This window comes from Diabrotica virgifera, chromosome 5 (genome assembly GCF_917563875.1).
Source record: "Diabrotica virgifera virgifera chromosome 5, PGI_DIABVI_V3a".
Taxonomy (NCBI): domain Eukaryota; kingdom Metazoa; phylum Arthropoda; class Insecta; order Coleoptera; family Chrysomelidae; genus Diabrotica; species Diabrotica virgifera.
In genome coordinates this window covers 89,415,787-89,429,533 of record NC_065447.1, presented here as the reverse complement: position 1 = coordinate 89,429,533, position 13,747 = coordinate 89,415,787, and the positions used below count along the sequence as shown (strand labels likewise).

Genomic DNA, 13,747 nt, shown 5'->3' with positions numbered 1-13,747 from the left:
CGACAGTCGGGCAGCACTCCCTTTCTGTTTCTTTTAGTGCTTTCGTTATGACATTATTTGCTTGTTCAATGTCTTCTATGTCGTGTTCAATGTCTTGTATACGTCCGGTTAGTACATCTTCATAGAGGTTGTTGTTTCCTGGAGGAATCCATTTCGTCTTTCGTGTTTTGTAGATCATCTTGGTTCTTTCGAAATTGACATTCAATCGTATCTTTGCTCGGATTAATCTGTGGTCGCTTCCTACCGAAAATTTGTTAAGTATGTCAATGCCTTTAATTATTTCTTTTCTGTTTGTTATGATATTATAATCTATCTCATTTTTGACACTGCCATCTGAGCTTATCCATGTCCATTTACGCTGAGGCTTTTTATCGATAAAAGAATTCATCATGGATAAATTTTCCTGGTGTAAGAAATTAAGCAGTCTTTGTCCTCGTTCATTTCTGTCGCCATGCCCATACTTGCCCATTGCTACTTCTGCATCATCTTGTTTAAAGTCAATTTTCGCATTAAAGTCCCCCATAATTATTGTATAATATGCTGGTGTAGTATGTAATGCTGTTTCTAGGTCATCATAAATTTTTTCAATTTCTTCATCTGAGTGGCTAGTCGTTGGAGCATATGCCTGGATTATCTTAAGGTTATATCTTGCATTTAGTTTGAAGATGAGGTATACAATCCTGGGACTTACGCTGTTAATTTTAGTTATATTTTGGGTGTGTTTTCTATGTATAATGAATCGTACTCCACCATGTGAAGTGTCTTCTTCTCCTCTAAAATGAAATAAATGTCCCGATTTAAGAGTAATTTGGGCTTCTCCTCTTCGTCTGATTTCGCTGAGGCCGATGATGTCCCATTTTATTGTTTTCAGCTCTTCCTCCAGTTCCATCATCTTCTGGTCCGATATAAGAGTTCTAACATTGTATGAGGTGATATGCATTTGTCGTTCTTTGTGGTAGCCTGATCTTTTCCGGTTATTCTTAGCACCCTCTGCTCCAACCCTTTTCCATCCGCTACCTTGGTTGGGGGTATTGGAGCCGCCGGAGACTGAGGGCCGTTCACTACTATCGTATTTCATGAAAATTTGCCTTTGGGGTTTTAAGCCATTAAAACGCCACTCTTGGCTAGTGCGTGTTGGCGAGTTGGATTGGATGTGGAGTGAGGAAAGGGTGGAGATGGGATTGCTTTGGGTTTGGACATGGTTTCCCCAGTGAAGGGATGCTGGGGATAAAAATCACATGATAAATCATGTAAAGTCGACTTAATGCCCACTAATGAATTTATCGTTTCAGTCAAAAACCAAGAACTTCTAGTCAAGTCGAAATCATGGACGTCACAGAACCATCCGAGGAACAGCCTATCGCTCTTGGTCCTAGACAGTCACCAAGGTATTCAGAAGAAAAAACTTACACTTGCATCCTATGTCAAGAAGAGGAGAAAATAACTGCCAGTGGAAACACTATGGTACTAGCAGCTTTTGTACAGCAAGCAACGGTATTGTGCGAACACAAAACCAACGAAGCTATGATGGATATTAGCAAACATGATCCTTTATATCTACACGCTAACTTGGGACCTGCCCCGCATACTAGTACTTGTGGTCACGTTATGCACAGCGAGTGCTGGAGGAAGTACTTTGATATTATCATGATTAGGGAACATCGGCGGCCGTACAGGTAACTTCTTTACTAATTACTTTATTAAGCTAAAGAAAAATGTCACGTTAGAATTGCGTACCGTTATATTACAGAGTATTTCATTACTATCTGTATATATTTTGACTATACATGATGACAAAATATGACAATTTAAGCTAATTGTAGGGGAGCCCAAGCGGGGATTTTTGCAGTAACTCGAGCGCGTCAGATTATCATATGGGGAGAAACCTGGTACCCTGTAGATGTATATCTACCATATATTGGCTCTAAACACAGTTCGTTAAGGGGGGGGGCGAACAAAAATCTATCCTTAGAAAAACTCGAAATCGTCAGATTAAGGGGTCATATACATTTCTCGAGCTTAAAAAGTAGTCTAAATGTAATGATAAATTGTACGAAAAATATTGGGCTAATTGATTTCATTTTTTTTTTAATTTTAAAGGTGGACTCTTAAGGAGCATAAAACATATGTTAAAAGTTTAAAAAATAATTAAAAACATGGCGGCTGCGTCCAGTGGCGTAGAGCGTGTTTTTTTTTCAAATCAAACGGGCATGATTCAGCTCGTAATATTTATCTGAAACAAAAATTGTTTATTTGTTATCATTTTTTAGAGTCATAGTTCTAGTGCGACGAGAGAAATTTAAGAAAAAAAAAATAACAGAAATGGTCGAAATTTAAAAAAAAAAAGTCGTAATTTTCACCAAAAAAATTGTCTATTTTTTTATTGCTATTCGAAAATGGTTAAATTTAATCAAAAAAGCTCTCGTCACACGATAGTGAATCTAATTTAGAATATGTATGCCAAAAATGAAGTTAATCGGACGAACGGTTAAGCAGTTATCATGCTCACCGTTATAAAAAATGATATTTTGAGAAAAACGCGTTTAAAGTTTTGCAAGAGTTTTTTTTAAAACTTCGTCAATAATTCGAATATCGAACTCGTTCTGGTCTTAAAATGTTTCTAAGAGATCCTTTTAAAATAAGAAAATCGATTTTTTGAAGCCGAGAAACGTATATGACTCCTTAAGATAAGGTAAGTTAAGTATGTACATGCAAAACAGTGTATATTTAAAAAATCTGACGATTTGGGCGGGGCGTAAGAAACAAGTCACAAAGATCTAAAAACAAAAAAATACTTGCTCAATATTTGTCAAAAATCTATCGAATGATACCAAACACCACTCCCCACGGAGAGGGGTGGGGGCAAATTTAAAATTTTAAATACGAATCCCGCGATATTTCGCGAAATGAACATCAGATCGAAAAACTGAATAATACACTTATTTAATATGTTTGAAAAATCTATCGAATGTCACCAAACACGACCCCCCACGGAGGTGTGGTGGGGAGTTATTTTAAAATTTTAAATAGGAGCCCTCATTTTTTTATTGCAGATTCGGATTCCTTACGTAAAAATAAGTAACTGTTATTTGAAACATTTTTTCGAATTGTGGATAAATGGCGCTATAATCGGAAAAAACGATTGCTGGAAATGGAAAATTAAATTAAAAATGGAAAGTCCCCACTAAAATGGAAAACTCGACTTAACTTTTTTTGGTTTTATAACCTACTCTTCACAACCCTATAGGTCCCCAAAGCGCTTGAGTGTCTGCACATTTAGCATACTTTCCTCCCCTACTATAAACAAGTGATACGTCACTGAAACCTCATAAAAAATTAACCTAGATAGATGCCTTATGGCCGGTTTCACCAACACCAAATAAATCGGTGAATATGTTATTCGTCGAATAAAATTTGTTAGGTCCGGTTTCACCAACAACAAATAAATCGGTGAATATTTTATTCGTCGAATAAAATTTATTTGACGTTTATATTTTTATTCTGTTTCAATATAATTTTGATAATTTAAAATTAAACTGACGAACTTACTTTCTCATAGATATTTACAGCGAGATTAACTTACCAATTTATTCGAAGAGTAAATATTTATTTGATGAATAAATAAAATAAGTCTTATTTGACTTTAGGAAAATGGACAAATGACAATTTATTGGTCGAATAACTTTATTCATAGAATAAACTACTATTTGTCGTTATTATATTTTTATTAAAAATAAACGGTTTCGTTTTGATTCAGATCGAGTCTCTTGCCATTCCCTGACACGTGTTTCTAGGTTTATCCGTTATCAAAGAGGCTTTGCAAGAAGACTGTTCTGAACCAAAACTCACCGACTGCTCGGTATAAGTAATTAAGATACTAGTACACTTTAGAAGACAACAAGCTGAAAATGCGAGCATTATCATAACGAAAACTTTGTTTATTTACGTATTTTAATTCATAATACGGAAAAATGGCTATTATGAAAAGTTGTTTAGAATTAAAAATTATGTTTTAATGTCATTCTAATATCATTCTAATTTAAATGTTGTGAACTATAAAGGTACTTTACTCTTGATCGAAATTCATATTTATTATGTACCTACCTCGTATAAAATTAATAAAATTTGGTATATGATGGTTGCATCATAAATCTTAAACCATGAAGACGATGAAGAGCTTTTTATGAAGAATAACTTTTCTTCGTCAAATTAACAATAAAAGAGTTATAAATGAAAATGTTGGTATCCATAATTTGAGAAAAATCTTCAAAAAAATTTTTCCATTAGAAGGATGTAATTGCACATATCAGACCATAATTTTTTATTCCAAACAACATTTAATTAATAACAATTTTCGTTTCATAGCAAATGGAACAGTCCATTTATCATTAGGTACTCCCATTAAAGGGGAGGCCGTATACTCGTATAAACCTTTTTAAAGTTAATAAATTATTGCTGTCAAAATTACTCAAATTGTATTTTTGAACATCTTATTTATTTTATATATAGAATTATTGCTGTCAAAATTACTCAAATTGTATTTTTGAACATCTTATTTATTTTATATATAGTAGGAAAAATGAAAGAGTACCCACGAGCGATCATATAAAACACATCTTTTCTATGTTCCAGAAAATAATGAACTAGTACCAGTACTATAAGAATAGCTTATATAAGTATCACATGTACTTGCGTTGGCCAATTTTTTTTGTGACACGGTGACATAAAAATACAGCGTGTTTTATATGTTCATTCATGTGTAATCTTTCATTTTTCCTACTGTATTAATTAAATTCACTATCAAATGTCATTGATATTTTATTAATACTTCATTTAAAATTTAGTTTGACATTCACGAAGTGTCAAACTCAAATGTAAATAACCTATGCTTTGCTTAACAAATTCAGATTAAAAAACTAGCCTACATACTAGCAACGATTTCAGCTGACGTTTAGTGTGTCGGCAGAAAATAAAAGGATTATGACGTCACATTTTAGACTTTGAGGTCGATTATCTCGAAGACAATTAGAGATATCGAAATGCTGTTTTCAGATTTGGATTCAGAAGACAAACCTGCATAAGAATCCATCGATAAATCTGCTCTAAGTATTGCAGGAGCGGCAACGCAATAACACACAGACTTTACGAATTTATAAACGAAAAGTTTTCGTTGAAAATAAGCATTTTTTCAAGAATTTTTTTCTCAGAACCTTTATTAAAAATGAACATAAAACTTTTTACATGTTAATATCTAACTCCTAGAGAATACAAAAAATATATCTCTTTTCATTTATGCACGTACACTAATACTATAGAGGGCGCCAAAGTCGAGGCCTCGAAAAAAAGTAGTTCCGATGGCGGACAGTTAATCTCAGGATTGGATCTCTGAGACAAAAAGATCGTACGGCATTTGAAAAAAGAAGGTTTATTACGTGAAAATTTACCACCGTTAGTGAAAAATTCCGCAAAAAAAGATTTTACGGAAATTTGAAAAATGTTTGTGAAAAAATCGCCTGTTCAGTTTTTCATGGTTCAAAAATATTAATTTTTTATTTTTTGGTCAAATTGTGGTAAATTGTCACGTAAGAAACCTTCCTTTTTCAAACGCCGTACATTTTTTTTTGCCTCAGATATCCCAATCCTGAGATTAACTGTCCGCCATCAATTTTCGAGTCCTCGAGTTTTGCGCCCTGTACAATATTAGTGTGCGTGTATAAATGAAAAAAGATATATTTTTTGTACTCTCTTGGGGTCGGTTTTTCAGTGCTGGGTTAACCTATTTATTTTTTGGTCACCGAAATATTCATGGTTAATCAGTTTTTCAGTACTAGGTTAGAGCTTAAACTCGTTTAAGTTAACCACGATTTTAACCGATCCTCGTTAGATGGTTTAACTCCGAATTTTGCGGTTACGCTTGCGCATTGGTGCAGTAAATGAATCATGTTTATTTTTTTGGGTACCTGTCTGACAGAAGGGATTAGTTGGGTTATGTTATTTTCTTTCATCGCGGGAAGTATTTTTGGTCACCGAAATATTCATGGTTAATCAGTTTTTCAGTACTAGGTTAGAGCTTAAACTCGTTTAAGTTAACCACGATTTTAACCGATCCTCGTTAGATGGTTTAACTCCGAATTTTGCGGTTACGCTTGCGCATTGGTGCAGTGAATGAATCATGTTTATTTTTTTGGGTACCTGTCTGACAGAAGGGATTAGTTGGGTTATGTTATTTTCTTTCATCGCGGGAAGTATTCTAATACCTCCTTATTATTATAAGGAAATTATTATTATTGAAATTATAAATTATTATCGTTATTATATAGGAAGGAATTATAAGGAAATATATTTAAATATAACTAACAGGTCCCTATGTTTACACTTACTGTAACAGGATTTAATGCATGATTCCTAGTAATATTTTAAAAAGATTATTTTATATTTGTCTACACAGCAAAATACTTAATTATTTACCAAAGAGTCTGACTTCTTATTTCCTGGTCAATCTGTTCAAATAGTGATAAGACCGTGGTCTTTGACAAACAACATCGGAAGAAAAGTCTAAATCGTCCCAGTAATTCTAATTCTCTTCTGTTATGAAACCGAGGTAGACGTTATGAACTAAACAAAGATTCCGAACTTGATATTGCATTGCATTAATCATTTTTTTAATTTGGTTATGAAATTGTCTTATTTATTTTTCTGTCAAATTGATCGTTATTTCTCGAATTGCACATGCGCACGTACAGTTACTGTTACAGTTACAAAAGAAAACAAGTGGTTAGCTAACCGAGATTCTCTTAACTTGATTTGAAGCACTGAAAACGCTATGAGGGTTAAAATACTGGTTAAAATTTAAACTAGGTTGGCTAACCAAAATTTTAACCGCTCACTGAAAAACCGGGCCTAAGAGTTATATATTAATATGTAACAAGCAAAAAATGATTATTTTTGGTCTTCTAAAGTGTGCTAGTACCTTAAATATTTATACCGGAGTATGGATATAACGACCTCTAACGGGGAAAGGTGAAATGATTGTCGATAACGATTCAAGTAAACTGGTATGAAAATACCAAACGGGCGGCGCTTATATTTACTACAGGAATATTTTCCACCAACGCGGCTCAGTTTATCCATATGAATCGTTTTCATTGTGTACTCTAATACAGAGTACGGTGTAAAACAAAATAAATAAAGTCAAATTGGTATTTTCGTACCTGGGTAAGCAATTTATTTGAATTGCTAGCGACACTCATTTCATCTTTCCCCGTTAGAGGTCGTTCTCACCATACTCCGGTATAAATATTTAATTATTTATAGTATACCGAGCAATCGGTGCGTTTTGGTTCAGATCAGTCATCTTGCAAAGCCTCTTTGATAACGGGTAAACCTAGAAACACGTGTTAGAGGTTGGTACGAGACTCGATCTGAATCAAAACGAAATCTTTTATTTTGTTTTGCACCATACTCTGTATTAGAGTACACAATGATAACGATTCCGATGGGTAAACTGAGACGCGTTGGTGGAATATTTTCCTAAGCGTCGTCCGTTTGGTAGTTTCATACCTGGGGAAACAGTTTACTTGAATCGTTCTTCTTCTTCAGGTTCCTTCCCCTATCGGAGGTTGGAAATCATCATCGCTATTTTAATTTTATTGGCCGCACTTCTGAATAATTCTAATGAGCTGCAACCGAACCACTCTCTCAAATTTCTTAGCCAGGATATTTTGCGTCATCCTGGGTTTCTCTTCCCTTGTATCTTCCCTTGCATAATTAACCTAAGTAATACGTACTTCTCGCCCCTCATTATATGAACCAGATATTGAATCTTTCTAATTTTAACAGTTTTTATGACTTCACATTCTTTCTTCATTCTTTGTAACACCTCTATATTAGTTACTTTTTCAGTCCACGATATTCTGTGGATTCTCCTGTAGCACCACATCTCAAAGGAGTTTAATTTTTTGATTTCAGACTGTTTTATTGTCCACGCTTCCATGCCGTATAGTAAAGTAGAAAAAACGTAATAACGTAGCATTCTTGTGCGGATCTCTAGATTAAGGTTACGGTTGCAAAGTAAGTTCTTCAATTTTATGAACGTGTTTCTTGCCATTTCTATTCTAGATATGATTTCTTTTGTTTGATCTCCATCTTCGGTTAGCCACGTTCCTAAATATTTATATGTTGTTACTCTTTCGATCGTTGTATTATTGATGATCAGGTTATCTACATTTTGTGGTTTTTTTGAGAATATCATTGATTTCGTTTTCTTGAGATTCATTTGCAGTCCGTACCTTTCACATGCATTGTATACATGTTGTATTATGTACTGTAGATCTTCCATGTCACTTGCAAATATGACCGTATCGTCCGCATATCTAATATTATTAATGCTATTTCCGTTGACCAAAATACCTTCCACAATATCCAATTTGAAATATCACTTAACTGTAGACGTTGAATAAGAGTGGTGAAAGTATGCACCCTTGTCGAACTTCTCTAAGTATACTTACTTCCTCTGTCAGTTCTCCTTCGACTCTTACTCTTGCTTTCTGATTTTGATACAGATTCGATATAATTTGTAGATCTCTACTATCTATGTTTTTGGTCTTAAGAATACTTAAAAGCTTTTCATGTTGAACTCTGTCTTTTTTGCTTTCTGCTTTTTTAAAATCTATGAAGCAAGCATATATGTCCTCATTCATATCCAAACATCGTTGTGTCAGAACATTGACTCCGAATTATGCTTCTCTAGTTCCTAGACCCTTTCTAAAACCCATCTGTGAATCACTTATTTTTTGTTCTAATTTCATGTGGATTCTGTTATGTATGATTTTAAGGAAGGTTTTCAATGTGTGGCTCATTAATGCAATTGTCCGATAGTCATTGCAATCTTTAGCATTTGTGATTTTTGGAATCGTTACCAAAGTTGAGAGAAGCCATTCTTTGGGTATGTGTCCCGTCTTGTATATGAGTTAAAAAGGTCTACCAAGACATCAATATTATCTTCGTCAATTATCTTCAATAGTTCAATTGGGTCCTGGAGCTTTTTACCTTTTGTGTGTTTTATGGCATAAATAACTTCCTCTTTCATTATTTCTGGTCCCGTGGTTTCTCCGTCAACTTCTAATTGTTCTACTTTTTGGTCATAAAATAGGTGTTCAATGTATTTTTTCCATCTACGTAATTTGTCTTGCGTTTCAGTTATAGTGGTACCATCTGCATTGAATCGTTATCGACACTCAATTATATTTTTATTTTGTTTCGATGCAGTTTTGATAATTTAAAGTAAACCTGACGAATTTTCTTTGCTATGGATATTAAAAGCAAGGTTAACTTTATTGTTAATATAATAATAATTTATTAGAAGAGTAAATATTTATGTGATAAATAAATAGAATAAGTCTTATTTGGCGTTGGTGAAACGGAAATTAGGAAAATTCACCGAAAACATTTCAACGAAACACAGTTTACCGAAATCGCAATTCACCGAAATTATATAAATAAATTAGTTTTAATAAGTAATTTTTTTTATATATAAAATAGAATTTATCAACTAAAATTTTGTTTTCGTTTATAAATTCGCAAAGTCTGTTCATGCGTCGCCACTCCTGCAATACTTAGAGCCGATCTAGCGATGGATTCCTATGTAGTTTTGTCCTGAATCCAAATCTGAAAACGGCATTTCGGTATCTTCTAACCTTCGAGATATCCTACCTCAAAGTCGACATTGTGACGTCACAATCCTTCTTCAAATATATTTTTTGTTTTCGTTTGATGCAACTAAACGTCAACACAAAATTGAAACGTCAAATAAATAAATTTTATTATTAATGTTTATGTAATGTTAAATGACAGCTCATTATTTTTTATTTAAGCTGTCTACCCAATGTACTATGTATTATGTACATTATATTTATGTGTATATTATATACAGGGGTCACTTAAGTTGCACCGTCACGTCGTCGGTCTTCATTAGTCAGTCATCTAGAAATAAATGAATAAAAGTTTTATAGTTCAAAAAAGTCTTTATAATATAAGCTCACTGTATATTTATTTGAATCGTTTTAATAAACACTATATACACATTGAATTATTCTTTTGTTATAGGTTGCGTCATCCCGCTAGCTTTGACGTGGATAAGCAAGAATTCCTCTGTCCTCTGTGCGAATGTCTTAGCAACGCAGTGTTGCCACTAATACCACCGCTGAACATTTTACAGCCCACAAAGCAAATCGACCACATCTCTTTTGAAAATTGGCTCCACGGCATCAATCATGTTTTAACAAATAAACAGACAACTTGCCACGGTTTGTTCACCTGCGATTCGTCGGAGGAATGTAAAAATAAACATTGTAAGGACTGCTTATATACTTCTAACGGTAATATCGAACACGAGGAGAATGTAAAATGTGAAGTAAACTGTACATTGCAACCCCATCAAGTTTTCTTCTCGTATGATTTTACACCAGATACACCTGAAGAATTTAAACAGCTTTTCCCTGTAGAATTTCCGAAATTGGAGAGTAGTCATGAGGAAATGATACAAGTTTTTGCACAGGTGGCTTACACCAGAGGACTGAACGTTAATCCCCATCCATATGATAAACGTTTGGTACCGATGTGTTGGAAAACGTTAGCATACACAATACACTCTATAGAAGTACTTTTAAGAGACGCACAGAAACCTCTATTGGGCCACTTATCCAGCAGACAAAGAGATTGCATTGAGAGTTTGGTGCGAATAGTTGGAGTTTTAGGTAGTACGTGGAAAAGCAGCGCTTTCATCAATAGCCATGCAGTTAGTCTTTTGTCTATATTATTCGAAAACGGCAATGAGGGACCGTCGATACTCCAGTGGGATTCTTTCGGACTTCTAATTAGTCTTACCTTTTCTTTACCTAGTCTTTCTTGTAGGAATAGTAAGAAAACGCCCGTGCCAACAGGTGGCACATCAGACTGGCATGTTTTAAGAATTATATTTATATCTCATATAGTTAAGATATTAATATTACTGCAAAATGACGATCTTTCCACTTCAATGGACACGGACATAGTGGGAAACGCGGAAATTTTAAAAATTTTAGACGGAATGGGCAAAAACCTAGACCACGTAAGCACTCACGATGTGTGGGAGCATGTAAAATACGCTTGTCAACCTTTTCTTAGATGTTGTATTCTCTTTTACCACTACTTAACCGATGTTAAAGCACCTGCCAATCTTACAGAATTTAACGAAGATACTTTCAGCATGATGTGCGATTATTTGGACTTACCTCAAACTCCCAAAGAACTTTTCGACTCTGAAGTAGTAATGGACTTGGTAAGTCGGTGGTGTAAGCACGAGGAGGTCGTTTCGTATATAAAAGGTGCTCCAATACAAGTTATTCGCGAGCCGCTATCGGTTCCTCGTCTAATTAACCTCCCAAACGATTACAGTGAGCTGATCAATACAGTGTCAATGTTCACTTGTCCTAATAGTGATGAGGATTCCAAGAACCCTTGCATGTGTTTGGTATGCGGGGAAATACTATGTTCACAAAGCTACTGCTGTCAAACTGAATTAAACAAAATGGCAGTGGGAGCTTGTAACTACCACGCGAATAAGTGTGGCGCTGGTATTGGCATTTTATTGCGGGTTAGAGAATGTGAGATTCTTTATTTAGCCGCGCCACATAGAGGTTGTTTAATATCTCCACCTTATTTGGATGATTACGGAGAGACAGATCAAGGACTACGGAGGGGCAATCCGTTGCGACTGTGCCCCGAAAGGTACAAGAAGCTTCAGACGTTATGGCTCAGTCACAGTATTCACGAAGAAATAGCGCGTTCTATAGAAACTAGCAATCATATTATATCTATCCAATGGAATCTTCTGTAGGTGACTTTTAAAATGAATTGTGATTTAATGAACTTAAGTAACGAGAAAAATATATGAAACAATTTTAAAATCAGTCGAACTCTAAAGAGTCAGCGATGTTTTTAATTTTACTTTATTTAGATCTTGTAGGTACTTATCAGAGATATTCACCAAAAGCTCTCTCTTTCTCGTTGGAAAGAAAAAATATTTATTTATTCGAAAATTGAGTAAAAGAGTACTGTTGTATTATATATAATTATAATATTAAAATGTTTATAAATCTTACTTTTATAGTTTTATTTAACACTTCCCTTACATAGGCGCCAAACAAAGGGTTGGTTTGTTACAATCTTTAAATTTTTCATTTCCAAATTTACATATATGTGATAATATTTTCGAAGGATAACAATATTGACAGTAGTCTTTAATATATCGCTACTTTCTTTCCAAGAAAAGTTTTAAATGGGATAGGTCCATGAGATTATGCCTTTTCCAAAGACAGGAATATTTATCTTTACTCATCTTTATTATATCGCTAAAATGCTTCCAAAAAAATCAGCCCTGTGATGTGTGATGAATCACTCACGTTAGATATAACGTAAAGTTATCCTCTAGTTAAGTTATAATCGTCGAATTGATGTGATGTATCATTTTTGCGTTATTTCTTGACAGTTCTCGAGATATCTGATGTATCAGCTGTCTCTTTATAACGCGACGTTAAACGTGTGGTTATGAGATAATTTTGTAGTTATGTAAGGATTGTAAGCAATTGTCAAATAAACGTCAAATTGAAAGACAGTTTATTTAGAAGTCCTCCTAAAAATTATTAATTTTAAGGTTTTTTCTTAACTTTTTGAGTATTGCTAGTTGTATAAAGAAGTACTAAACTAGTGCTCTGTAAGAAAGTGTGAAATTTCGCGACAAGAAGTTAAATTTCAGAAAACAAGTAATATGGAAGGTATACCACCCGAACCTCCAGATAAAGAGAAATTTTATGTAGAAATGGAAGGAGATGGGATGATGGAATATGAGGAATTAAATAAAAATAGGCTAAATAATAAGGTAACAAACAAACAAAACCAAACAAGTCGCACTATTGAGGTAAGTAACAAATTTAGTTCCAATAACGATGAAACTTTGACAAATTTAAATCAAACAGATAAGTCAGGTAAGCAAAATTTAAATAAAGTAATAAATTTAAGATTAAAACATAGATATCAATTTGGAGATAATGCACCTTATATAGTACACATAGAAAATAAAAACGGTAACATTGGTCGATTACACAGGATCGGCACGGCCCGTTTGATTTTAAGTGCAGTACCTGAAATTGAAAATAATATCACACAAATTACAGTAGTTGGTAGAAATAAAATCAAGGTAGAACTAAATAATTTTGCTAGTGCTAATAAATTAATTGATTCTGAAATTCTAAAAAGCAAACAGTACGAGGCATATATTCCAACGTTTTTTACTCAAAAGAAAGGTGTTATAAAATTGGTAGATAAAGAGATAGAAGATAATGATTTATTATCATTAATTAAACCTAGATTTGGAATTAAGTTCGAAGTATTACATGTAAAAAGAATTATGCGGAAAGTGACTCAAGATAATGGTAATACTATTTATGTAAAAACAGGAACCGTAATTGTCACTTTTAAAGGTCAGTCTATACCAAAAAATGTAATAATAGAAAAAATGATATACGAGGTGGAAAATTATACACCCAGAATAATCCAATGTTTAAAGTGTTTGAGATTTGGGCATATAAGTGCTCAATGTAGAGGAAAAGATAGGTGTGAAAGATGTGGCGAAGAACACAACAAATCTAATTGTTCCAATCCGAATAATTTACTTTGTGTATTGTGCAAAGGAAACCACAGCGCTACTGAC

General features: G+C 33.9%; 1 protein-coding gene across 2 annotated transcripts in view; it reads left to right on the top strand.

Annotated features, from left to right (window-relative positions):
• Window positions 1-12,139, top strand: part of LOC126884287 (E3 ubiquitin-protein ligase UBR2) — a 155,376-nt gene extending 143,237 nt beyond the window's left edge. For both annotated transcript variants that reach the window (XM_050650216.1, XM_050650215.1), the window contains 2 exons: window positions 1,293-1,676; window positions 10,105-12,139. In XM_050650216.1, coding sequence (XP_050506173.1) covers window positions 1,293-1,676; window positions 10,105-11,875 — 2,155 coding nt within the window. In that variant the 3' untranslated portion in view covers window positions 11,876-12,139. The remainder of the gene's footprint in view (window positions 1-1,292; window positions 1,677-10,104) is intronic.
• Window positions 12,140-13,747: the final 1,608 nt, after the last annotated feature.